The sequence below is a fragment of the Somniosus microcephalus genome, chromosome 6 (genome assembly GCF_052327205.1).
Source record: "Somniosus microcephalus isolate GS21.2 chromosome 6, FLI_Smic_1.0, whole genome shotgun sequence".
Classification (NCBI taxonomy): domain Eukaryota; kingdom Metazoa; phylum Chordata; class Chondrichthyes; order Squaliformes; family Somniosidae; genus Somniosus; species Somniosus microcephalus.
In genome coordinates this window covers 123,191,623-123,218,867 of record NC_140992.1, presented here as the reverse complement: position 1 = coordinate 123,218,867, position 27,245 = coordinate 123,191,623, and the positions used below count along the sequence as shown (strand labels likewise).

At 52.5% G+C, this 27,245-nt stretch overlaps 1 protein-coding gene across 2 annotated transcripts in view; it reads right to left on the bottom strand.

Annotated features, from left to right (window-relative positions):
- Positions 1–23,805, bottom strand: part of LOC147116053 (glypican-5-like) — a 1,060,675-nt gene extending 1,036,870 nt beyond the window's left edge. Inside the window, exon 1 of one of the 2 annotated variants that reach the window (XM_085990764.1) lies at positions 23,312–23,805. In XM_085990764.1, coding sequence (XP_085846890.1) covers positions 23,312–23,477 — 166 coding nt within the window. In that variant the 5' untranslated portion in view covers positions 23,478–23,805. The remainder of the gene's footprint in view (positions 1–23,311) is intronic. The other variant, XM_085990765.1, reaches the window with a different exon arrangement.
- Positions 23,806–27,245: the final 3,440 nt, after the last annotated feature.

The following is a 27,245-nucleotide window of genomic DNA, read 5'->3' as shown; positions in this document are numbered from 1 at the left end:
CCCTCCTGCACTGGCCATGCAGCCACACATTGGCCTTTCTAATCTTCCTCCTCTTAATCTGCCCAGCACATGGCACAGGAAGCAATCCAGAGATTACCACCCATGAGGTTTTGTTTCTCAATCTAATGCATAACTCTTTAAACTCTCGCTACAAGACCTACCTTACTGCGTCATTGGTTCCAACATGACTATTGGTTGCTCTTAAACCTTTCCCAGAGGTTTCCCCACCCTGGCACCAGGAAGACAACGTACCATTCGGGTCACTTTAATTCACCACTCCATTCCCACTCAGACCTCACCGTCCTCAGCCTCTTGCATTGTTCCACGGAAGCTCAGCGTAAGCTCGAGGAACAGCACCTCATCTTTCGATTAGGCACTTTACAGCCCTTTGGACTCAACATAGAGTTCAACAATTTCAGATCATAACCTCGGCCCCTATCACATATATATTTTCTATCCACACTTTTTGTTTGTTTTTTTGTTTTTGTTTTTTCCCTCCCACATGGCAGCTCTCTTTCATTCTGCCAGCGCAATTCACACTTCATCTAGAGCCATCCTTTGTTCCTTAATATGTTCCATTACCATCTCCGCTTGCCTTGAATATCTCTTAATGCCTCTTTACTTCTCCCGCCTTCCATCCTATCACAGACCTTCCCTTTTGTTCTTTCATCCCCTTCCCCTATTTCCCAGCCCCTAAACTTGCTTTAAAATCTGTTCCATTTCCTGCTTGTTTCCAGTTCTGACGAAAGGTCTTCGACCTGAAACGTTAACTCTGTTTCTCTCTCCACAGATGCTGCCTGGCCTGCTGAGTTTTTCCAGCGTTTTCTGTTGTTATTTCAGATTTCCAGCATCCACGGTATTTTGCTATTGTACCATTCGGGGCCCCCAGTTACGACTGTAAAAAAAGGACGGTCTGTACCCCTGACTATAGAATCTCCCAGTGCAACCATTCTCCTACACGTGTAGTCTACCTGCTTCTCATTCCCCTGGATAGTGCCTTGCTCCACAGTGTTGCTCAGGGCCAGCCTCCTCTCAATCAATGTCACTGTCCACCTCATACTTGCCCAGCACTAAGTATCTATTGCAACAGTTCCAGTAACTCAGGGGTTCCCTGCACCTGTGAGTCCTGTTTCCCTCCAGGTGGTCACTGACTTCTCTCTTTCTGGTATTCCTGGGTCCTGAACCACCTCTCAAGTAAGCACATTGTGGAGGAAGACCCATGAAGATGCAGAGTGTGGTAAATCGCTGCCTGAGCACAGAGATTGTCTGCTCCAAAGACCCTGAACACACTAAGGACCCATGATGACCCACATATCGCACTCCACACACATCACAAGGGTTCGCTGCACTGCCAGTCTTCTGTGTCTAACTTTAAAAACATAGTCAGTGTTAGCCTGAACTCCCACTAGCACCAAACTCTCACCAGAATCGAACTCTGCTAGCTCAATTCACACAAGTATTAATTATAGAAAAAAAGACTCTTGCAGCTAAATGCTAAACTCGCGCTGGCCCCTCACACTTCACTGGCCTCTCACAGATTCCTCTACTCTCTAGCCAATCTGGTGTGAACAAGGGTGACAAGAATGTCTCATTTTGGCACCCTAGTTGTTGTTGTTTTCATATCTACACGCTGTTCCCTTGGAGAACAGCGTGAAATAGTGGGAGGATTCGCAGGCTGATTAACAGTCTGACAGGCCACGAGGTGAACACTCCTTCCATGGCCATGGCTTCATAGACACCTCTAGTTTCAAAGCTGCATTGGCAGAAAACTGCCAATGGGTCACCTGCCCAACCACCATGCCAGTAAAGATGAACAAAATGAAGAATACTCTTGCTTCAAGCTTTGAACAGCCAGACGAATGAGGTTGTACTTCCTGGAGCAGCCTGTTTAACAACAGTGAGGATGGGAGCTGACAGATTGTGGATTCGAAGAGCACAACCGATAACAGAACACTCACAAAACAATAAAAATGCATGTTTATGTGAATATGTGCTATTGAGACTACACAAAATAACCACTCCCAGCTATTACCCTGGCAATCCACTACATTATAAACCTATTCTCCTTGACATGGTGTGTCAGCCCTGGCTCAATCGTATCACTCTCACCTCTGGAGCAAGAGGTTATGGGTTCAAGCCCCACTCCAGAGACTTGAGCACATAATCCAGGCTGACACTCCAGTGCAGTACTGAGGGAGTGCTACACTGTCAGAGGTGCCGTCTTTCAGATGAGATGTTAAACCAAGGCCCCGACTGTCCTCTAAGGTGGATATAAAAGATCCCATGGCACTACTGTCATGGCCAATATTTATCCCTCAACCAACATCACTAAAAACAGATCATCTGGTCATCATCACATTGCTGTTTGCGGGATCTTGCTGTGTGGAAATTGTGGTGTATGTAACCTGTTCCACCTTAAGGTGGACCACCTTAAGAAAGGTACTACTTTCTTTGGGTGGACCAGGCTTAAGTTCTCTTAAAGTGGAACAGGTTACATACACCACAGAAATTGGCTGCCTAATGTGGGTTTCCTACATTACAACAGTGACTACACTTCATAAAAGTATTTCATTGGCTATAAAGCGCTTTGGGACGTCCTGAGATCATGAAAGTCGTGATATAAATGCAAATGTGTTCTTTCTTTCTTGGGGCCAGATAGAGAGAAGATAAGCAGGGTCTCTCTAAGGCTGAGATGCCTCCAACATGACACAACTAACGATGGACATTTGGAACCAATTCAACTTCCACGGCACAGACTCTGTAATCCGATATCCGAGCCAGGCAGGGTTGAAGAACTCCAGGGTGCTGCTGATGATTCCCTAGCCAGTCTCGCTCACTAATGGGACCTGAAGGGTAGAACTGTCAGTGGAGGCCAGGATTCTCCCCACTCACTCCAGATAATACCGGCGATCAAAGCCTCTAATGGTCAAAGATGGCCAAGCAGTCATAAGCTTATTAGTGACCTGTGGTGAGGCTTAGCTGGTTAGCCAACACTACCCATGTGCACGCTGGAATCTGCCAACCCACATGTAATCTCTCTTGACTTTTGTAAGTGGGAAGTGTCACCAGAATGATACCAGGACTTAAAGAGTTAAAGTATGAGGACATAATAAGCATAAACTTGGTTTGTATTTGAGTTTAGAAGGTTGAGGGGTGAGGTGATCTAATCAAGGTCTTCAAAATAATTAAGGGATTTGATAGAGTAGATATATAGAAACTATTTGCTCTGGAGGGGGAATCCAGTTCAAGGGGGGCATCATCTTAAAATTAGAGTTAGGCCATTTAGGTTGGAAATCTGGAAGCATTTTTTCACACAAAGGGTAGTGGAACTTGCTCCCCCAGAAAGCTGTGGACACTGAGGGTCAACTGAAGCTTTCAAGGCAGAGATCGATAGATTTTTGTTGGGTATGGGAATCAAGGGATATGGGTCAAAGGTGGGTAAATGGAGTTGAGGCACAGATCAGCCATGATCTAACAGAATGGCGGAACAGAATCAAGGGACTGAATGGCCTCCTCCTGTTTCTATGATCCTATCAAGAGTTCACCTATTTTAAGCAAGCAGAAATCCTACAGGTGGATGTAGATTCCTCAGTAGCTTAATTGGAGACTCAAAACACGATGGCACATTTCTGTAACTGTCAGACATCTGGATGACAAAAGAAAAGTGTGTGGGTTAGGTTGATTGGCTATGATAAATTGACCCTTAGTGTTAGGGGGATTAAATACGTGGGGTTGCGGGGATAGGGTGGGATATGTGTTGATGTAGGGGTTACGGGGATCGGGTGGGGTATGTGTCGGTGCAGGCTCGATGGGCCGAAATGGCCTCTATCTGCACTGTGGGGTTTCTGTTCTGTTCTGTTCTGTACTCTCAGTGCTAACAGGTGGGGCCCACTTGCAATTTCTGAGGATGTACAGCTTCCCTCCTCCCACTGCCCACCCCCCCCCCCCCCCACCCGCCCCCAACCCCCCACAATTTGTTTTCCTCTGGTCTTAAGACGCTGTCTCAGTAAGGGGTACAGTTCCATAGGTGATAGCGTCTTCCAGTACCTCACCCAAGCAGCCATTCTTCATGTGGGCTCTTATGATGGTAACTATATCAATTTTTCTTTAGTATGGTTGGTGGTTATTCGTAATGTTGTTGGGCAATTCAACTACAGCAGGCATCGCCGCTCAGCCCGAACTTGTGCCTCACCCGACACATATACACTTTCCAACACAACCAGAGGCTAATTGTCTCTTGCTGCAGGAATGGCGGGATGAACTGCACTTCAGCCTATTACTCCCTGGCCGAGGGCAGATAACGCAACCCTGACCAGGGGGGCAGACTCAGGGGCGGGGGGATGGTGGCAGCTTCTGTGGAGACGGATTCCCTCGTCTGGAGTGCATAGCAGCTTCACAAACTTAAAAGCAGAAAGATTTCTGCTGGTTGATAACTCTTGACAAGACGGGAACTGCATTTTTTTTTTACGTGTTTATGATTCCCGACCAGAGGAAATCCTCTTGTTTATGATGTCAGTGCACATGATAACCAGAGAGCCTCATCCCCACCAGTCTGAACGGGTTAGTATCACACTTGGGTTAGTATTACTCAAATAGGCAGAAACTCAAACATCCTCACAACAACTAAATAAATTACAGCTGATAATCTCACAAACAACAGGAAGGGTCCTGTCAAAATTCCTGCAGATACAGAACTTTCAGTTAACTAACCTTCCAACGACATATTCGCCCAACGTATGTTGTACATGTGTATGGCGCCAGCTTTATAAAACTCAGGTATGTGCAATGGCACCGTGTCATCAGTCAAATCTAGGGACTGGTTTTACAATGAAGCAACATTGCAGCGACAGTTGTTTCGAGACCATGGTGTTAAGAGGTGTAACCCCAACATAGTCACACCTTTACACCACAGCAGGTACAATGCGTCAAGGCTTTACACCACAGCAGGTACAGTATGACAGGGCTTTACACCACAGCAGATACAGTATGACAGGGCTTTACACCACAGCAGGCACAGTATGACAGGGCTTTACACCACAGCAGATACAGTATGACAGGGCTTTACACCACAGCAGGTACAGTATGACAGGGCTTTACACCACAGCAGATACAGTATGACAGGGCTTTGCACCACTGCAGGTACAATACAACAAGGCTTTACACCACAGCAGGTGCAGTACAACAGGGCTTTACACCACAGCAAGTACAGTACGACAGGGCTTTACACCACAGCAAGTACAGTACGACAGGGCTTTACACCACAGCAAGTACAGTATGACAGGGCTTTACACCACAGCAGATACAGTATGACAGGGCTTTACACCACAGCAAATACAGTATGACAGGGCTTTGCACCACAGCAGGTACAATACGACAAGGCTTTACACCACAGCAGGTACAGTACAACAGGGCTTTACACCACAGCAAGTACAGTACGACAGGGCTTTACACCACAGCAAGTACAGTACGACAGGGCTTTACACCACAGCAGCTACAGTATGACAAGCCTTTACACCACAGCAGGTACAGTATGACAAGCCTTTACACCACAGCAGGTACAGTACGACAGGGCTTTACACCACAGCAGGTACAGTACGACAGGGCTTTACACCACAGCAAGTACAGTATGACAGGGCTTTGCACCACAGCAGGTACAGTATGACAAGCCTTTACACCATAGCAGGTACAGTACGACAGGGCTTTGCACCACAGACGCATAGTGCCCAAGGAGACTTTGGGCAACAGCATAGTCAGTGCCCGATAAGGCTTTAAACCGCAGAAGGCATGGGGTCTGCAGCACTAAGAACCTGTGGTGGTTGCTAACCTGGCAGAATTTGAGCTGGGAGTTTCCTGAGAAAATCTGCCTGGAAAACCGATCATAAATGCCAACAAAACCCTGACGATAACAAAGCCACCCTAAAAATAAAATAGACTCAATCACTCAATTCACTCCCAGAATTTCCCTGCAATAACGGAGCCATTTGCTCAGTTACTATTAACCAGTGGTCCTGATCGTAAAGAGATAGAATCATGGATTATAATCACCAGAACACAGGTCAAGGTCCGAGAATTCCATCCAATAGAAATGGAATGTCTCAGGCCTCATAATTGGACAGCCCTGCCCATGAACTCTTCAAGGCTTTCCAAAACCTTGCTGAGAGTGCTGTAACCTGTTGGTTTACTGTCACACAGACCACAGAGAATCCTTGAACGCAACTGTTTTGCCGTGGGCAGGCACCGAGGGAGGGAAACAGCAGTCAGTGAGAGGGAGTCTTCACCAAATGATCACAATCCCACTTCCAGCCTTGGCTCAGCTGGTAACACTCCTGCCTCGCATCACAAAGTGGTGGGTTCCATTCACACCCCAGATGCTTGAGCTCATTAATCTAGGCTGACACCTCAGTGCCGCACTGGTGGAGGCGCTGTCTCTCAGATGAGATGTTAAATTGAGGGCCCATCAAGCCTCTCAGGTGGATGTAAAAGATCCCATGGCACTATTCCACATAAGCACAAGTGAGATCTCCCCGGTGTCCTGGCCAACATTTATCCCTCAACCAAAATCATTGAATACAGATTATCCGGTCATTATTACATTGCTGTTGGTGGGAGCTTGCTGTGCGCAAAATGGGTGCTGAATTCCCCTACATTACAACAGTGGCTACATTTCAAAATAACTTCATTGGCTGCAAAGCGCTTTGGGAACATGCTGATGTGGTGAAAGGCGCTATATAAATGCAAGTCCTTTCTTTGGTTTTACGATCTTTTTATTCCTTATGCCGGCAACAAAAGGCACTTAAAAAAGGGAGGAATAGCCCAAAGAAGCCCTAGAAAAATGTGAGAAATATATCCAAACATTTCATAACAGAGTTAGAGAGAGGTATAAGCCCATTGAATGGGTCTGATTTTGGAGAGTTTACATGGAGTGGAAAGAAGAGAGAAACAAAGCAAGTGTGGGAGCAAATAAAATACACCCAGGGTGAGGGGGGACACCAAGCGATGGTCTCATTGAGGGGGGGCACCAAGTGATGGTCTCATTGAGGGGGGGCACCAAGCGATGGTCACATTGAGGGGGGGCACTAAGTGATGGTCTCATTGAGGGGGGGCACCAAGTGATGGTCTCATTGAGGGGGGCACCAAGTGATGGTCTCACTGAGGGGGGGCACCAAGTGATGGTCTCATTGAGGGGGGCACCAAGTGATGGTCTCATTGAGGGGGGGGGGCACCAAGTGCTGGTCTCATTGAGGGGGGGCACCAAGTGATGGTCTCATTGAGGGGGGGCACCAAGTGATGGTCTCATTGAGGGTGGCGCACCAAGTGATGGTCTCATTGAGGGGGGGCACCAAGTGCTGGTCTCATTGAGGGGGGGCACCAAGTGATGGTCTCATTGAGGGGGGGCAGCAAGTGATGGTCTCATTGAGGGGGGGCACCAAGTGATGGTCTCATTGAGGGGTGGCACCAAGTGATGGTCTCATTGAGGGGGGGCACCAAGTGCTGGTCTCATTGAGGGGGGCACCAAGTGATTGTCTCATTGAGGGGGGGCACCAAGTGATGGTCTCATTGAGGGCGGCACCAAGTGATGGTCTCATTCAGGGGGGCACCAAGTGATGGTCTCATTGAGGGGGGGCACCAAGTGCTGGTCTCATTGAGGGGGGGCACCAAGTGATGGTCTCATTGAGGGGGGGCAACAAACGATGGTCTCATTGAGGGGGGCACCAAGCGATGGTCTCATTGAGGGGGGGGCACCAAGTGATGGTCTCATTGAGGGGGGGGCACCAATTGATGGTCTCATTGAGGGGGGGCACCAAGTGATGGTCTCATTGAGGGGGGGCACCAAGTGATGGTCTCATTGAGGGGGGGCACCAAGCGATGGGCTCATTGGGGGGGGCACCAAGTGATGGTCTCATTGAGGGGGGCACCAAGTGATGGTCTCATTGAGGGGGGGCACCAAACGATGGTCTCATTGGGGGGGGCACCAAGTGATGGTCTCATTGAGCGGGGATACCAAGTGATGGTCTCATTGAGGGGGGGCACCAAGTGATGGTCTCATTGAGGGGGGGGGACCAAGTGATGGTCTCATTGAGGGGAGGCACCGAGTGATGGTCTCATTGAGGGGGGGGCACCAAGCGATGGTCTCATTGTGGGGGGGGGCACCAAGCGATGGTCTCATTGGGGGGCACCAAGTGATGGGCTCATTAAGGGGGGGCACCAAGCGATGGTCTCATTGAGTGGGGGCACCAAGCGATGGTCTCATTGAGGGGGGGCACCAAGCGATGGTCACATTGAGGGGGGGCACTAAGTGATGGTCTCATTGAGGGGGGCACCAAGTGATGGTCTCATTGAGGGGGGGGCACCATGTGATGGTCTCATTGAGGGGGGGCACCAAGCGAAGATCTCATTGAGGGGGGGCACCAAGTGATGGTCTAATTGAGGGGGGCACCAAGTGATGGTCTCATTGGGGGGGGCAGTAAGTGATGGTCTCATTGAGGGGGGCATCAAGTGATGGTCTCATTGAGGGGGGGCACCAAGTGATGGTCTCATTGAGGGGGGGCACCAAGTGATGGTCTCTTTGAGGGGGGGCACCAAGTGATGGTCTCATTGAGGGGGGGCAGCAAGCGATGGTCTCATTGTGGGGGGGCACCAAATGATGGTCTCATTGAGGGGGGCACCAAGTGATGGTCTCATTGAGGGGGGGCACCAAGTGATGGTCTCATTGAGGGGGGGCACCAAGTGATGGTCTCATTGAGTGGGGCACCAAGTGATGGTCTCATTGAGGGGGGGCACCAAGTGATGGTCTCATTGGGGGGGCACCAAGTGATGGTCTCATTGAGAGGGGGGCACCAAGCGATGGTCTCATTGAGTGGGGGCACCAAGCGATGGTCTCATTGAGGGGGGGCACCAAGCGATGGTCACATTGAGGGGGGGCACTAAGTGATGGTCTCATTGAGGGGGGGCACCAAGTGATGGTCTCATTGAGGGGGGGCACCATGTGATGGTCTCATTGAGGGGGGGCACCAAGCGAAGATCTCGTTGAGGGGGGCACCAAGTGATGGTCTCATTGAGGGGGGGCACCAAGTGATGGTCTCATTGAGGGGGGGCACCAAGTGATGGTCTCATTGAGGGGGGGTCACCAAGTGATGGTCTCATTGAGGGGGGGGCACCAAGCGATGGACTCATTGGGGGGGCACTAAGTGATGGTCTCATTGAGGGGGGGCATCAAGTGATGGTCTCATTGAGGGGGGCAACAAGTGATGGTCTCATTGAGGGGGGGCACCAAGTGCTGGTCTCATTGAGGGGGGGCACCAAGTGATGGTGTCACTGAGGGGGGCACCAAGTGATGGTCTCATTGAGGGGGGGCACCAAGTGATGGTCTCATTGAGGGGTGGCACCAAGTGATGGTCTCATTGAGGGGGGGCACCAAGTGCTGGTCTCATTGAGGGGGGCACCAAGTGATTGTCTCATTGAGGGGGGGCACCAAGTGATGGTCTCATTGAGGGCGGCACCAAGTGATGGTCTCATTCAGGGGGGGCACCAAGTGTTGGTCTCATTGAAGGGGGGGCACCAAGTGCTGGTCTCATTGAGGGGGGGCACCAAGTGATGGTCTCATTGAGGGGGGGCAACAAACGATGGTCTCATTGAGGGGGGCACCAAGCGATGGTCTCATTGAGGGGGGGGCACCAAGTGATGGTCTCATTGAGGGGGGGCACCAATTGATGGTCTCATTGAGGGGGGGCACCAAGTGATGGTCTCATTGAGGGGGGGCACCAAGTGATGGTCTCATTGAGGGGGGGCACCAAGCGATGGGCTCATTGGGGGGGGCACCAAGTGATGGTCTCATTGAGGGGGGCACCAAGTGATGGTCTCATTGAGGGGGGGCACCAAACGATGGTCTCATTGGGGGGGGGCACCAAGTGATGGTCTCATTGAGGGGGGGCACCAATTGATGGTCTCATTGAGGGGGGGCACCAAGTGATGGTCTCATTGAGGGGTGGCACCAAGTGATGGTCTCATTGAGGGGGGGCACCAAGCGATGGGCTCATTGGGGGGGGCACCAAGTGATGGTCTCATTGAGGGGGGCACCAAGTGATGGTCTCATTGAGGGGGGGCACCAAACGATGGTCTCATTGGGGGGGGGCACCAAGTGATGGTCTCATTGAGGGGGGATACCAAGTGATGGTCTCATTGAGTGGGGCACCAAGTGATGGTCTCATTGAGGGGGGGCACCAAGTGATGGTCTCATTGGGGGGGCACCAAGTGATGGTCTCATTGAGAGGGGGGCACCAAGCGATGGTCTCATTGAGTGGGGGCACCAAGCGATGGTCTCATTGAGGGGGGGCACCAAGCGATGGTCACATTGAGGGGGGGCACTAAGTGATGGTCTCATTGAGGGGGGGCACCAAGTGATGGTCTCATTGAGGGGGGGCACCATGTGATGGTCTCATTGAGGGGGGGCACCAAGCGAAGATCTCGTTGAGGGGGGCACCAAGTGATGGTCTCATTGAGGGGGGGCACCAAGTGATGGTCTCATTGAGGGGGGGCACCAAGTGATGGTCTCATTGAGGGGGGGTCACCAAGTGATGGTCTCATTGAGGGGGGGGCACCAAGCGATGGACTCATTGGGGGGGCACTAAGTGATGGTCTCATTGAGGGGGGGCATCAAGTGATGGTCTCATTGAGGGGGGCAACAAGTGATGGTCTCATTGAGGGGGGGCACCAAGTGCTGGTCTCATTGAGGGGGGGCACCAAGTGATGGTGTCACTGAGGGGGGCACCAAGTGATGGTCTCATTGAGGGGGGGCACCAAGTGATGGTCTCATTGAGGGGTGGCACCAAGTGATGGTCTCATTGAGGGGGGGCACCAAGTGCTGGTCTCATTGAGGGGGGCACCAAGTGATTGTCTCATTGAGGGGGGGCACCAAGTGATGGTCTCATTGAGGGCGGCACCAAGTGATGGTCTCATTCAGGGGGGGCACCAAGTGTTGGTCTCATTGAAGGGGGGGCACCAAGTGCTGGTCTCATTGAGGGGGGGCACCAAGTGATGGTCTCATTGAGGGGGGGCAACAAACGATGGTCTCATTGAGGGGGGCACCAAGCGATGGTCTCATTGAGGGGGGGCACCAATTGATGGTCTCATTGAGGGGGGGCACCAAGTGATGGTCTCATTGAGGGGGGGCACCAAGTGATGGTCTCATTGAGGGGGGGCACCAAGCGATGGGCTCATTGGGGGGGGCACCAAGTGATGGTCTCATTGAGGGGGGCACCAAGTGATGGTCTCATTGAGGGGGGGCACCAAACGATGGTCTCATTGGGGGGGGGCACCAAGTGATGGTCTCATTGAGGGGGGATACCAAGTGATGGTCTCATTGAGGGGGGGCACCAAGTGATGGTCTCATTGAGGGGGGGGGACCAAGTGATGGTCTCATTGAGGGGAGGCACCGAGTGATGGTCTCATTGAGGGGGGGGGCACCAAGCGATGGTCTCATTGTGGGGGGGGGGCACCAAGCGATGGTCTCATTGGGGGGCACCAAGTGATGGGCTCATTAAGGGGGGGCACCAAGCGATGGTCTCATTGAGTGGGGGCACCAAGCGATGGTCTCATTGAGGGGGGGCACCAAGCGATGGTCACATTGAGGGGGGGCACTAAGTGATGGTCTCATTGAGGGGGGGCACCAAGTGATGGTCTCATTGAGGGGGGGGCACCATGTGATGGTCTCATTGAGGGGGGGCACCAAGCGAAGATCTCATTGAGGGGGGGCACCAAGTGATGGTCTAATTGAGGGGGGCACCAAGTGATGGTCTCATTGGGGGGGGCACTAAGTGATGGTCTCATTGAGGGGGGCATCAAGTGATGGTCTCATTGAGGGGGGGCACCAAGTGATGGTCTCATTGAGGGGGGGCACCAAGTGATGGTCTCTTTGAGGGGGGGCACCAAGTGATGGTCTCATTGAGGGGGGGCACCAAGTGATGGTCTCATTGTGGGGGGGCACCAAGTGATGGTCTCATTGAGGGGGGCACCAAGTGATGGTCTCATTGAGGGGGGGCACCAAGTGATGGTATCATTGAGGGGGGGCACCAAGTGATGGTCTCATTGAGGGGGGGCACCAAGTGATGGTCTCTTTGAGGGGGGGCACCAAGTGATGGTCTCATTGAGGGGGGCACCAAGCGATGGTCTCATTGTGGGGGGGCACCAAGTGATGGTCTCATTGAGGGGGGCACCAAGTGATGGTCTCATTGAGGGGGGGCACCAAGTGATGGTCTCATTGAGGGGGGGCACCAAGTGATGGTCTCATTGAGGGGGGCACCAAGTGATGGTCTCATTGAGGGGGGGCACCAAGTGATGGTCTCATTGGGGGGGCACCAAGTGATGGTCTCATTGAGAGGGGGGCACCAAGCGATGGTCTCATTGAGTGGGGGCACCAAGCGATGGTCTCATTGAGGGGGGGCACCAAGCGATGGTCACATTGAGGGGGGGCACTAAGTGATGGTCTCATTGAGGGGGGGCACCAAGTGATGGTCTCATTGAGGGGGGGCACCATGTGATGGTCTCATTGAGGGGGGGCACCAAGCGAAGATCTCGTTGAGGGGGGCACCAAGTGATGGTCTCATTGAGGGGGGGCACCAAGTGATGGTCTCATTGAGGGGGGGCACCAAGTGATGGTCTCATTGAGGGGGGGTCACCAAGTGATGGTCTCATTGAGGGGGGGGCACCAAGTGATAGTCTCATTGAGGGGTGGCACCAAGTGATAGTCTCATTGAGGGGGGGCACCAAGCGATGGACTCATTGGGGGGGGCACTAAGTGATGGTCTCATTGAGGGGGGGGCACCAAGTGATGGTCTCATTGAGGGGGGGGGACCAAGTGATGGTCTCATTGAGGGGAGGCACCGAGTGATGGTCTCATTGAGGGGGGGGCACCAAGCGATGGTCTCATTGTGGGGGGGGCACCAAGCGATGGTCTCATTGGGGGGCACCAAGTGATGGGCTCATTAAGGGGGGGCACCAAGCGATGGTCTCATTGAGTGGGGGCACCAAGCGATGGTCTCATTGAGGGGGGGCACCAAGCGATGGTCACATTGAGGGGGGGCACTAAGTGATGGTCTCATTGAGGGGGGGCACCAAGTGATGGTCTCATTGAGGGGGGGGCACCATGTGATGGTCTCATTGAGGGGGGGCACCAAGCGAAGATCTCATTGAGGGGGGGCACCAAGTGATGGTCTAATTGAGGGGGGCACCAAGTGATGGTCTCATTGGGGGGGGCAGTAAGTGATGGTCTCATTGAGGGGGGCATCAAGTGATGGTCTCATTGAGGGGGGGCACCAAGTGATGGTCTCATTGAGGGGGGGCACCAAGTGATGGTCTCTTTGAGGGGGGGCACCAAGTGATGGTCTCATTGAGGGGGGGCAGCAAGCGATGGTCTCATTGTGGGGGGGCACCAAGTGATGGTCTCATTGAGGGGGGCACCAAGTGATGGTCTCATTGAGGGGGGGCACCAAGTGATGGTCTCATTGAGGGGGGGCACCAAGTGATGGTCTCATTGAGTGGGGCACCAAGTGATGGTCTCATTGAGGGGGGGCACCAAGTGATGGTCTCATTGGGGGGGCACCAAGTGATGGTCTCATTGAGAGGGGGGCACCAAGCGATGGTCTCATTGAGTGGGGGCACCAAGCGATGGTCTCATTGAGGGGGGGCACCAAGCGATGGTCACATTGAGGGGGGGCACTAAGTGATGGTCTCATTGAGGGGGGGCACCAAGTGATGGTCTCATTGAGGGGGGGCACCATGTGATGGTCTCATTGAGGGGGGGCACCAAGCGAAGATCTCGTTGAGGGGGGCACCAAGTGATGGTCTCATTGAGGGGGGGCACCAAGTGATGGTCTCATTGAGGGGGGGCACCAAGTGATGGTCTCATTGAGGGGGGGTCACCAAGTGATGGTCTCATTGAGGGGGGGGCACCAAGCGATGGACTCATTGGGGGGGCACTAAGTGATGGTCTCATTGAGGGGGGGCATCAAGTGATGGTCTCATTGAGGGGGGCAACAAGTGATGGTCTCATTGAGGGGGGGCACCAAGTGCTGGTCTCATTGAGGGGGGGCACCAAGTGATGGTGTCACTGAGGGGGGCACCAAGTGATGGTCTCATTGAGGGGGGGCACCAAGTGATGGTCTCATTGAGGGGTGGCACCAAGTGATGGTCTCATTGAGGGGGGGCACCAAGTGCTGGTCTCATTGAGGGGGGCACCAAGTGATTGTCTCATTGAGGGGGGGCACCAAGTGATGGTCTCATTGAGGGCGGCACCAAGTGATGGTCTCATTCAGGGGGGGCACCAAGTGTTGGTCTCATTGAAGGGGGGGCACCAAGTGCTGGTCTCATTGAGGGGGGGCACCAAGTGATGGTCTCATTGAGGGGGGGCAACAAACGATGGTCTCATTGAGGGGGGCACCAAGCGATGGTCTCATTGAGGGGGGGGCACCAAGTGATGGTCTCATTGAGGGGGGGCACCAATTGATGGTCTCATTGAGGGGGGGCACCAAGTGATGGTCTCATTGAGGGGGGGCACCAAGTGATGGTCTCATTGAGGGGGGGCACCAAGCGATGGGCTCATTGGGGGGGGCACCAAGTGATGGTCTCATTGAGGGGGGCACCAAGTGATGGTCTCATTGAGGGGGGGCACCAAACGATGGTCTCATTGGGGGGGGGCACCAAGTGATGGTCTCATTGAGGGGGGATACCAAGTGATGGTCTCATTGAGGGGGGGCACCAAGTGATGGTCTCATTGAGGGGGGGGGACCAAGTGATGGTCTCATTGAGGGGAGGCACCGAGTGATGGTCTCATTGAGGGGGGGGCACCAAGCGATGGTCTCATTGTGGGGGGGGGGCACCAAGCGATGGTCTCATTGGGGGGCACCAAGTGATGGGCTCATTAAGGGGGGGCACCAAGCGATGGTCTCATTGAGTGGGGGCACCAAGCGATGGTCTCATTGAGGGGGGGCACCAAGCGATGGTCACATTGAGGGGGGGCACTAAGTGATGGTCTCATTGAGGGGGGGCACCAAGTGATGGTCTCATTGAGGGGGGGGCACCATGTGATGGTCTCATTGAGGGGGGGCACCAAGCGAAGATCTCATTGAGGGGGGGCACCAAGTGATGGTCTAATTGAGGGGGGCACCAAGTGATGGTCTCATTGGGGGGGGCACTAAGTGATGGTCTCATTGAGGGGGGCATCAAGTGATGGTCTCATTGAGGGGGGGCACCAAGTGATGGTCTCATTGAGGGGGGGCACCAAGTGATGGTCTCTTTGAGGGGGGGCACCAAGTGATGGTCTCATTGAGGGGGGGCACCAAGTGATGGTCTCATTGTGGGGGGGCACCAAGTGATGGTCTCATTGAGGGGGGCACCAAGTGATGGTCTCATTGAGGGGGGGCACCAAGTGATGGTATCATTGAGGGGGGGCACCAAGTGATGGTCTCATTGAGGGGGGGCACCAAGTGATGGTCTCTTTGAGGGGGGGCACCAAGTGATGGTCTCATTGAGGGGGGCACCAAGCGATGGTCTCATTGTGGGGGGGCACCAAGTGATGGTCTCATTGAGGGGGGCACCAAGTGATGGTCTCATTGAGGGGGGGCACCAAGTGATGGTCTCATTGAGGGGGGGCACCAAGTGATGGTCTCATTGAGGGGGGCACCAAGTGATGGTCTCATTGAGGGGGGGCACCAAGTGATGGTCTCATTGGGGGGGCACCAAGTGATGGTCTCATTGAGAGGGGGGCACCAAGCGATGGTCTCATTGAGTGGGGGCACCAAGCGATGGTCTCATTGAGGGGGGGCACCAAGCGATGGTCACATTGAGGGGGGGCACTAAGTGATGGTCTCATTGAGGGGGGCACCAAGTGATGGTCTCATTGAGGGGGGGCACCATGTGATGGTCTCATTGAGGGGGGGCACCAAGCGAAGATCTCGTTGAGGGGGGCACCAAGTGATGGTCTCATTGAGGGGGGGCACCAAGTGATGGTCTCATTGAGGGGGGGCACCAAGTGATGGTCTCATTGAGGGGGGGTCACCAAGTGATGGTCTCATTGAGGGGGGGGCACCAAGTGATAGTCTCATTGAGGGGTGGCACCAAGTGATAGTCTCATTGAGGGGGGGCACCAAGCGATGGACTCATTGGGGGGGGCACTAAGTGATGGTCTCATTGAGGGGGGGGCACCAAGTGATGGTCTCATTGAGGGGGGGCACCAAGTGATGGTCTCATTGAGGGTGGCGCACCAAGTGATGGTCTCATTGAGGGGGGGCACCAAGTGCTGCTCTCATTGAGGGGGGCACCAAGTGATGGTCTCATTGAGGGGGGGCACCAAGTGATGGTCTCTTTGAGGGGGGGCACCAAGTGATGGTCTCATTGAGGGGGGGCACCAAGCGATGGTCTCATTGTGGGGGGGCACCAAGTGATGGTCTCATTGAGGGGGGCACCAAGTGATGGTCTCATTGAGGGGGGGCACCAAGTGATGGTCTCATTGAGGGGGGGCACCAAGTAATGGTCTCATTGAGGGGGGCACCAAGTGATGGTCTCATTGAGGGGGGCACCAAGTGATGGTCTCATTGGGGGGGCACCAAGTGATGGTCTCATTGAGAGGGGGGCACCAAGCGATGGTCTCATTGAGTGGGGGCACCAAGCGATGGTCACATTGAGGGGGGCACTAAGTGATGGTCTCATTGAGGGGGGGCACCAAGTGATGGTCTCATTGAGGGGGGGCACCATGTGATGGTCTCATTGAGGGGGGGCACCAAGCGAAGATCTCATTGAGGGGGGCACCAAGTGATGGTCTCATTGAGGGGGGGCACCAAGTGATGGTCTCATTGAGGGGGGGCACCAAGTGATGGTCTCATTGAGGGGGGGTCACCAAGTGATGGTCTCATTGAGGGGGGGGCACCAAGTGATAGTCTCATTGAGGGGGGGCACCAAGCGATGGACTCATTGGGGGGGCACTAAGTGATGGTCTCATTGAGGGGGGGCATCAAGTGATGGTCTCATTGAGGGGGGGCAACAAGTGATGGTCTCATTGAGGGGGGGCACCAAGTGATGGTCTCATTGAGGGGGGGCACCAAGTGATGGTCTCATTGAGGGGGGGCACCAAGTGATGGTCTCACTGAGGGGGGGCACCAAGTGATGGTCTCATTGAGGGGGGGCACCAAGTGATGGTCTCTTTGAGGGGGGGCACCAACTGATGGTCTCATTGACGGGGGGCACCAAGCGATGGTCTCATTGATGGGGGGCACCAAGTGATGGTCTCATTGAGGGGGGGCACCAAGTGATGGTCTCATTGAGGGGGGCACCAAGTGATGGTCTCATTGAGGGGGGCACCAAGTGATGGTCTCATTGAGGGGGGGCACCAAGTGATGGTCTCATTGGGGGGGGGGCACCAAGTGATGGTCTCATTGAGGGGGGCACCAAGTGATGGTCTCATTGGGGGGGACACTAAGTGATGGTCTCATTGGGGGGGGGGCACCAAGTGATGGTCTCATTGAGGGGGGGCACCAAGTGATGGTCTCATGGGGGGGGCACCAAGTGATGGTCTCATTGAGGGGGGGCACCAAGTGATGGTCTCATTGAGGGGGGCACCAAGTGATGGTCTCATTGAGGGGGGGCACCAAGCGATGGTCACATTGAGGGGGGGCACCAAGTGATGGTCTAATTGAGGGGGGCACCAAGTGATGGTCTCATTGGGGGGGGCACTAAGTGATGGTCTCATTGAGGGGGGCATCAAGTGATGGTCTCATTGAGGGGGGGCACCAAGTGATGGTCTCATTGAGGGGGGGCACCAAGTGATGGTCTCTTTGAGGGGGGGCACCAAGTGATGGTCTCATTGAGGGGGGGCACCAAGCGATGGTCTCATTGTGGGGGGGCACCAAGTGATGGTCTCATTGAGGGGGGCACCAAGTGATGGTCTCATTGAGGGGGGGCACCAAGTGATGGTCTCATTGAGGGGGGGCACCAAGTGATGGTCTCATTGAGGGGGGCACCAAGTGATGGTCTCATTGAGGGGGGCACCAAGTGATGGTCTCATTGGGGGGGCACCAAGTGATGGTCTCATTGAGAGGGGGGCACCAAGCGATGGTCTCATTGAGTGGGGGCACCAAGCGATGGTCTCATTGAGGGGGGGCACCAAGCGATGGTCACATTGAGGGGGGGCACTAAGTGATGGTCTCATTGAGGGGGGCACCAAGTGATGGTCTCATTGAGGGGGGGCACCAAGTGATGGTCTCTTTGAGGGTGGGGCACCAAGTGATGGTCTCATTGAGGGGGGGCACCAAGCGATGGTCTCATTGAGGGGGGGCACCATGTGATGGTCTCATTGAGGGGGGGCACCAAGTGATGGTCTCATTGAGGGGGGGCACCAAGTGATGGTCTCATTGAGGGGGGCACCAAGTGATGGTCTCATTGGGGGGGGCACCAAGTGATGGTCTCATTGGGGGGGGCACCAAGTGATAGTCTCATTGAGGGGGGGCACCAAGCGATGGTCTCATTGAGGGGGGGGGGGCACCAAGTGATGGTCTCATTGAGGGGCGCACCAAGTGATGGTCTCATTGAGGGGGGGCACCAAGTGATGGTCTCATTGGGGGGGGGCACCAAGTGATGGTCTCATTGAGGGGGGGCACCAAGCGATGGTCTCATTGAGGGGGGGGGGGCACCAAGTGATGGTCTCATTGAGGGGCGCACCATGTGATGGTCTCATTGAGGGGGGGCACCAAGTGATGGTCTCATTGAGGGGGGGCACCAAGTGATGGTCTCATTGAGGGGGGCACCAAGTGATGGTCTCATTGGGGGGGGCACCAAGTGATGGTCTCATTGGGGGGGGCACCAAGTGATGGTCTCATTGAGGGGGGCACCGAGTGATGGTTTCATTGAGGGGGGGCACCAAGTGATAGTCTCATTGAGGGGGGCACCAAGCGATGGTCTCATTGAGGGGGGGGGGGCACCAAGTGATGGTCTCATTGAGGGGCGCACCAAGTGATGGTCTCATTGAGGGGGGGCACCAAGTGATGGTCTCATTGGGGGGGGGCACCAAGTGATGGTCTCATTGAGGAGGGGCACCAAGTGATGGTCTCATTGCGGGGGGGCACGAAGTGATGGTCTCATTGAGGGGGGCACCAAGTGATGGTCTCATTGAGGGGGGGCACCAAGTGATGGTCTCAAGAGTCAACGCCAGGTCACAATGGCATAAATCAATTGCAGGCACTGAGTGAAACCGGTTTCCTCTAGGGCAGGCACAAACTAATATCTTCTCTGTGGGAAGAATGAGATGTTAAACATGGTGCGTCTGCCCTGGCTCAATGGTATCACTCTCACCTCTGTGTTAGAAGGTTATGGGCTCAAGTCCCACTCCAGAGACTTGCGCGCATAATCCAGGCTGACACTCCAGTGCAGTACTGAGGGAGAGCTACACTGTCGGAGGTGCCGCCTTTCAGATGAGACGTCAAACGGAGACCCTGTCTGTCCTCTCAGGTAGATGTAAAAGATCCCATGGCACTATTGTCAGGGCCAATATTTATCTCTCATCCAACATCACTAAAACAGATTATGTAGTCATTCTCACATTGCTGCTTGTGGGAGCTTGCTGTGCCATATTTCCTACATTACAACAGTGACTACACTTCAAAAGGTGGCTTTGGGTTGTCGTGAGGTTGTGAAAGGTGCGCTATAAATGCAAATCTTTCTTAATATGAAAATCAATATATCTTTACAAAAGTATCAACACTAAATGTTACAGTAACCTGGTGTCCTGTACATTCAGCTCAGTTGGGTTTTAAAATCTGCTGCCGTACATTAATATACAAGGAATTTTCTCTCCTTGTCTACTGATGGCACCAACTCTTTCAGTTCCACAGGCCTTCCAGAACCTCTCACACATGCCAATATGACACTGAAGATGCCAATTTGCCAGCTCCTCACTGCCAAACCCTGGGCCACATGCCCACAATTTTCCAATGTGTTAAACCAACATTCCCCCCTCCCCTTCCAGCAGCATGAACCCAGAAAACTCTCCCTGAATGTCTGCAGACTATTAGACTATAGGAGGCATCGCAGCCGATGTCCTATCCTCACTCAGTGTCCAGAGTGAGGGGCTCCAGCAAGCGTCACTGGATTGCGACCTATAGCAGGCGCCCTGTCTCCTTCCCTCTAACTTCTCCCCCCACTCCAGCTGCACCACTGTGTCCCCACAATTACTCCGGCTATATTTATCCTTGTAACCATAAAATTTTAAATATACTGGGTAAAAGCAATAAAAAGGACACTTGGTACCCCATTCAATGCTCGAACTCTTGGATTTGGACAACAATATAAGAAGCGCATGAGCTACACCCTCGCTGTTCATGAGGCTCCCCGAGCGCCAAACACAGATCCCAGCCAGCAAGGCTCCTATTGTCGAACAAAATAGTCCCAGGACTTTCACACAACCACAGATTTAATATAGAGGTGTTCAAAATGATGAATGGTTTGCTAGAGTAAATAAGGAGAAAATGTTTCCATTGGCAGGAGGGTCGGTAACCAGAGGACACAGATTTAAGGTAATTCAGAAAAAAAAATTACGCAGCGAGTTGTTATGATCTGGAATGCACTGCCTGAAAGAGCGAGGGTGTGGGACTGATTGGATAGCTCTTTCAAAGAGCCGTCACAGGCACGATGGGCCGAATGGTGCTGTACGATTCTACGATTCATCGAAACAGGTGGGGACAATTTGACTCACTGCCAGTGTGTCAATAAAAGTCTGATTTAAAACGGTTCGGGGGAGAAAAACACTTTTAAAGCTTTGAGAAATGTTCTAGGCTGGTCAGGTTTCCAATTACAGTACATGGAAAAATTTCCCCAGTAGGTGTCAGGATGGGCAAAGACCGTCAATCGCACAGCGAGTAGGAAGTGGGTGTGCCGGCAGACCCTGGCGAGACTGAACGCTTAACTCTCCACAAAAGTACTGCGGCAGCAAAATATTTGTTCAAAACTTGACATCTATAAAGCTCGGAACCCCCGCACCGACCCCTGGGTTAATGCAGGGTGAAACTAAGTCACACCGAGCAGGGAGGGCCCAGGCTCCAGCTTCAGTCTGTGCTTAGTTAGCGGATCTGAATCACTGTAACTGCTCCGAATTAGGGGAGGGTGTGGGGGTGGGGGTGGAGGGGAGGGGAGGGTGGGGGTGAGGAGGGGAGGGGGTGGGAAGATTCAGGCAAGGGGTCCTGCTCCTGATTGATGTACAGCGCCCCCTGCTGGGAAGTGTGCAAACATCAATAATGACAGCAGCAAGCTCACCAAGGAAGCACCCAGTGGTCGAATAGCCAGCCTACACTCGCCATCTGGCCCCAGGCCTAATGAACGGCCACTTGGGGCGAGGTGCCAGTGCCCACAGCAACATACCCCAGCAACAGTCTGTCAGCACCATCAGGAGAAGAGGAAAAAATGGTTATGGAGCAGGGGAGCTGGAAATCACTCCACTCTTCAGCCGCAGTGAGGCAGGAGAGTCGCATTGACCAAATCATGCGCCTACATGGGGTTTTTTTGCCACCCGCAGATGGTAAAGTTCAGGCCTTCCTCTTTAATTCCCACAAGCCTAACTGTACCGAGCAAAGTCAGAGCAAAAACATCCACACCTGGCATCGCAAAGTCCGCCTAAAGAAAATGAAAATATCCAATCATTTGAATTAAGCAACACAATGGGGATTTAGTGCTAAAAAAATATTCGATTGTCAGGGCATTGGAATTGACTTGGCTTTGAATTAAAGAGTTTATGTTTAGAAAGGTAGAAAACGATGTCAGACCCTGATAGCAGCAATGTAAATAAACTCGATCCACTCCGCGTTTGACTTCACTGATAATTAGAACTTGGGCTGGATTCAGAATAATTATTGGCGATTTGCAGGTTACTCAATCCCTCCCTGTCCTCGCTCCCTGTTCTTCTTCTCCTCCTCTCACCCTCCTTCCCTCTCTCCTCCTCCCACCCTCCTTCCCTCTCTCCTCCTCCCACCCTCCTTCCCTCTCTCCTCCTCGCACCCTCCTTCCCTCTCTCCTTCTCCCACCCTCCTTCCCTCTCTCCTCCTCTCACCCTCCTTTCCCTCACTCCTCCTCCCACCCTCCTTCCCTCTCTCCTCCTCCCACCCTCCTTCCCTCTCTCCTCCTCCCACCCTCCTTCCCTCTCTCCTCCTCCCACCCTCCTTCCCTCTCTCCTCCTCTCATCCTCCTTCCCTCTCTCCTCCTCCCACCCTCCTTCCCTCTCTCCTCCTCTCACCCTCCTTCCCTCTCTCCTCCTCCCACCCTCCTTCAATCTCTCCTCCTCCCACCCTCCTTCCCTCTCTCCTCTCACCCTCCTTCCCTCTCTCCTCCTCCCACCCTCCTTCCCTCTCTCCTCCTCCCACCCTCCTTCCCTCTCTCCTCCTCCCACCCTCCTTCCCTCTCTCCTCCTCCCACCCTCCTTCCCTCTCTCCTCCTCTCACCCTCCTTCCCTCTCTCCTCCTCCCACCCTCCTTCCCTCTCTCCTCCTCCCACCCTCCTTCCCTCTCTCCTCCTCCCACCCTCCTTCCCTCTCTCCTCCTCCCACCCTCCTTCCCTCTCTCCTCCACCCACCCTCCTCCCCTCCCTCACTCCTCCTCTCTCCCTCCTCCCCTCCCTCACTCCTCCTCTCTCCCTCCTCATCCCCTCCCTCACTCCTCCTCTCTCCCTCATCCCCTCCCTCACTCTTCCTCTCTCCCTCCCTCACTCCCTCCTCCTCTCTCCCTCCTCCTCCCCTCCTCCCCTCTCTCCCGCCTCCTCCTCCCCTCTTCCTTCCTCCTCCCCTCTCTCCTCCTGCTCCTCTCTCCCTCCTCATCCGGAGTCTATAATGCGTGACTGAGAGTGACACTCTTATAAATCACAGTGCAAGAGGGCTTGGGGCAAATTGAAGTCTTGCCTGCAATAATTTATTCCGTCTGTCGGCGGTCACTGTCAACCACTTGATCACTTGGCTGGCGGGGGTCACACTGTTTGCCCCAATTAACCTCCCTCCCCACCCCTGTCAGTGTCACCAGTTGCGGAACGAGAAATCTGCGGGGAACAGATAGGAAAGTGACACCTCGGGAAGATAAGGGGTTATCTACAGAAAATCCGCAACTGCCCCGAATGTAAAACCACGATTTTGCAAACCTTTTGGGGAAATGCAATTGGAATATTACACTGAAAATGTAGTCTTGCAAAAAAAAAATTAAAAATGCAAGAGTGAGGTATGTAGAAGTTTTTAAAAAAAAACAGGATAGTTAAAATGCTCTTTGAGATTATCCCCCCCCCCCCCCCCCCAACTAACCTGTCCCGGGAAAGTCCGGCACGAACTTCAGTGGTCCGATCTGACGGAGCTGGAAAGCGGTGCGCACTTCATGGCAACTTGGGCTCCTCAGGTGGACCCCACCAAACACACTGAGCAGGAACACGAGAGCCAAGGCACACTTCAGTTGCTTCGGGCTCATTTCCATATCGCAGGTACAAGGATGCACACGCTTCCCCTCTCCTCCAAGTCCAAAAGAAAGTGTCTTGTTTGTTTTTTAATTTCCCTCCCTCGTTGCAAGAACTTTTTTGAAAGTTTAGCGCATCATCCTTGGGAGGCGGAAAGCTGCACAGTCTGGGATCTCCTGGGCTGTGGTTCCTTTTTTAAAAAACAAATCTTGCTGCTCCTGGTTTTGGGAAAGGACCAGACGTATTGGCCAGTTGTGACTAGAGTTCAGCTTCACTTGCCTGTGCCGTGTCCTCGCAGCTCAGTGATCGGGCTCTCCGCAGCGGCCAGCCCATTGGCTCGCTATTCTTAGCCCTGACAATCTTGTGAAGCCTCCTTGAAAGCACCACCCGCCCCCAACAAACGCCCCATTGTTCAGCCGCTGCACTTGTCTCTTAAAACCCGCCGCTCTCTGCCTTACATTTGATATTTTGGACTCTGCATTATATGAACCAGCTTTAGAACAAGGCTCGGATGTAGTCTATGGATGGAAATTGAACAGGGGAGGGGGCTGCTCATGTGTTTTTAATGTCCTGTGCTGCACATTGTAGTCAAAAGGATACCTGTGTCAACTCGTATGTGTCTTTCCATATCTATCTGTCTGTTATATTCTCTGTTCCCTATCTATCTGTCGAGCTATCTGGTGTCTCTGCATCAGCTCTCGTCTAACACTAAAAGTAGCGTCCCAGGTCAACCAGGCCATAAAAAAGCAAAGCACTGAGCTTGGTTCCTACGGGGTTAGAATGGAATAGTAGAGCAGTTATGTTAAACTTGTGCGGAACCTTGGTTAGATCACACTTGGAGTACTGTGCACAGCTCTGGTCACCACCTTATTAAAAGGATATGGAAGCATTGGCAAGGGTGCAAAAAAGATTTACAAGGATGATGCCAGAACTGAGAGGTTATACCCATCAGGAAAGATTGAACAGGCTGGGGCTCAGAGAAGGCTGAGGAGTGACCTGATAGAGGTCTTTAAAATTCTGAAACGATTGCTAGGGTAGAGGTAGAGAAAATGTTTCCACTTGTGGGGGGGACCAAAACTAAACATAAGATAGTCACTAATAAATCCAATAAGGAATTCAGGAGAAACTTCTTTACCCAAAGAGTGATTAGAATGTGGAACTTGCTACCACAAGGATTGTTGAGTTGAATAGCATAGATGCATTTAAGGGGAAGCTCGATAAGTTGAAGGAGTAAGGAATAGAAGGGTATGTTGACAGGGTTAGATGAAATAGGGTGGGAGGAGGCTCGTGTGGAGCATAAACACCGGCTTGGACCTTGTGATTCAGAATGCCTCTGAATGGCTTGTTTCTGTGGTGTAGACGCAATGTAACTCTATGTAATTCTTGACAAAGGGTTTAACCCGAAACATTGACTCTATTTTCTCTCCACAGATGTTGCCTGGCCTGCTGAGTTTTTCCAGCATTTTCTGTTGTTATTTCGGATTTCCAGCCTCTGCAGTATTTTACTATCGTTCTATGTAATTCTATCTCTTTCTATCTAGCTATTTATGTTGTCTGTCTGTCTTCAAGTTCTATCTATCTCTATCTGGCTGTCTATATATATAGTCTGTCTACTTGTCTCTGTCTAGTTCTCTATCTGTCTGTTTATCCAATTCTCTATCTCAAGTGTGATTTGGCTGCCACAAATAAAAGAACTTGCATTTATATAGCGCCTTTCATGGCCTCAGGACGTCCCAAAGCGCTTTACAGCCAATTAATTACTTTTGAAGTGTAGTCACTGTTATAATGTAGGAAACACAGCAGCCAATTTGCGCACAGCAAGCTCCCACAAACAGCAATGTGATAATGACCAGATAATCTGTTTGTTACATTGGTTGAGGGATAAATATTGGCCAGGACACCGGGGATAACTCCCCTGCTCTTCTTCGAAATAGTGCCATGGGATCTTTTATATCCACCCGAGAGAGCAGACAAGGCCTCAGTTTAATGTCTCATCCAAAAATTGGCACTTCCGACAGTGCAGCACTCCCTCAGCACTGCACTGGAATGTCAACCTAGTTTTATTGTGCTCAAGTCTCTGGAGTGGGACTTGAACCCATGACCTTGTGACTCAGAGGCAACAGTGCTACCCACAGGACATTATAATTATGTTTATATGGAGTTCTGCTGTCTTCACTCTGGGCTCAGTAGTTGAAAAGCCTGGATTGTGTCGAGTGAAGTCGTCCTCTGCCACACTGCTGCCAGTCCATCGTTCCATCATTTCTGCAGCCAAAAGGTGTCCACACAGAACCTGGCCCCAAGCCTCTGCCAATGACCCTTATGGCCACCAGGGGGTGCCAGAGATGCCGACTCTGATATTCCCTCCACACTGCTGAGTGACACAGCTCAACACACCTCCAATTAGCAAGCCTTGGTAGCATTCCCGCCTCTGAGTCAGAGGGTGCAAGGTTCGATCCCCACTCCAGACAGTCGCGTGAGTGGAGACCGGAGCTCTGAATTCTGGGTTGAAATCCAGTGGGATGCTTGTGTCCGGTGGGTGTGGGTAGTTCCCCCCCCCTCATTGTATGGGTTGTGGGTGCCCATAAAACCCTCCCGCTGTATAGGACTAAATGCCTTATCAGCAAGAGTAAAGATGGTTACAGTGTGGAAGGAGTGTTCATGTAGCAGCCTGTTGGACTGCTAATCAGCCTAAGAATCCTCCCACTATTCTCCAAGGGAAGAAACATCAACAGCTCCAATTGGAATGGAACGCAGTGTGAATCGAATCTGCGACCATTGGCGTGATGTGGCATTAAGTCGTCCTGGGTCATTGCAATGCTCTCAACGTTTTTAAACTGAAGGTGATTCCAGTGCTGCCAATCACAAAACCACAGACCACGGCCAAAGAGGAGGTGACGAGTCCCAAAACTGCGGCTTGGATCATCCCGCTGCCCGCTGTTGCCGCATACATCGGGTAGCTGGTCCGGCCACAACCCCAGCCACTTTGTCCCCTGGCATCATTCCCAAGAGGAAGGAGCATTGGAAATCCCCCGCCTAAAAGCAGTGGCTGTTTCATTTAAACATGGGGACATGTCTACCCTGTCTTGTTTTACACACTTTGTATAAAACTAATAAATTGCAGGACAATGGAGTATTACAGTTTAACTCTTTTTTAAGCATTAGGTCTGTGATCTTACTCATACATCACCAGTGGGAAAAAGCCTGGCATTAGGACCCCTAGCCTGGGTCTTCAAAACAATAGTAGTCCTTACAGATGCCTGCAGGCCAATGACAACTCAGCATGTGATCACATGTGAATATAATAGGTATTCCTTACAGATGCCTGCGGGCCAATGATAATTCAATATGCAAATGTTACATCCGCTTTCTTTTAAAAGAAAAATGTTATGCATTACTTTTAAACCTTTCTTCTACATAATGTTCTCGGTAGCATAAACATATAAGTAAACTCAGCATTTAACTAGCACTGAAAACATCTCAATGTTTCAATAACGATGTACAGTTTTTTTTAGGGCAGCGATCCGCCTACACCCTTTGACAGTTCACAAGTCAAGGATAACTCTAGGCTTGACCTCTCATCCCGACCTTGTGTGGTATGAAACTGAGCATGCTCCTGAATCAGTCAACAATTCAGTTTCAGGTTTAGGTTCAGGTAAGTATGATGTGTTTTGTGTATTGCTCTGTTCATCACACTCTGTTGAACTGATCCTCTCGTCGGAATGACGGTGTTGTTCCTTGGTGTTCAGGAGGTGCCTGCGATTGCGGCGGTACACCTGTCCTTCTGGGGT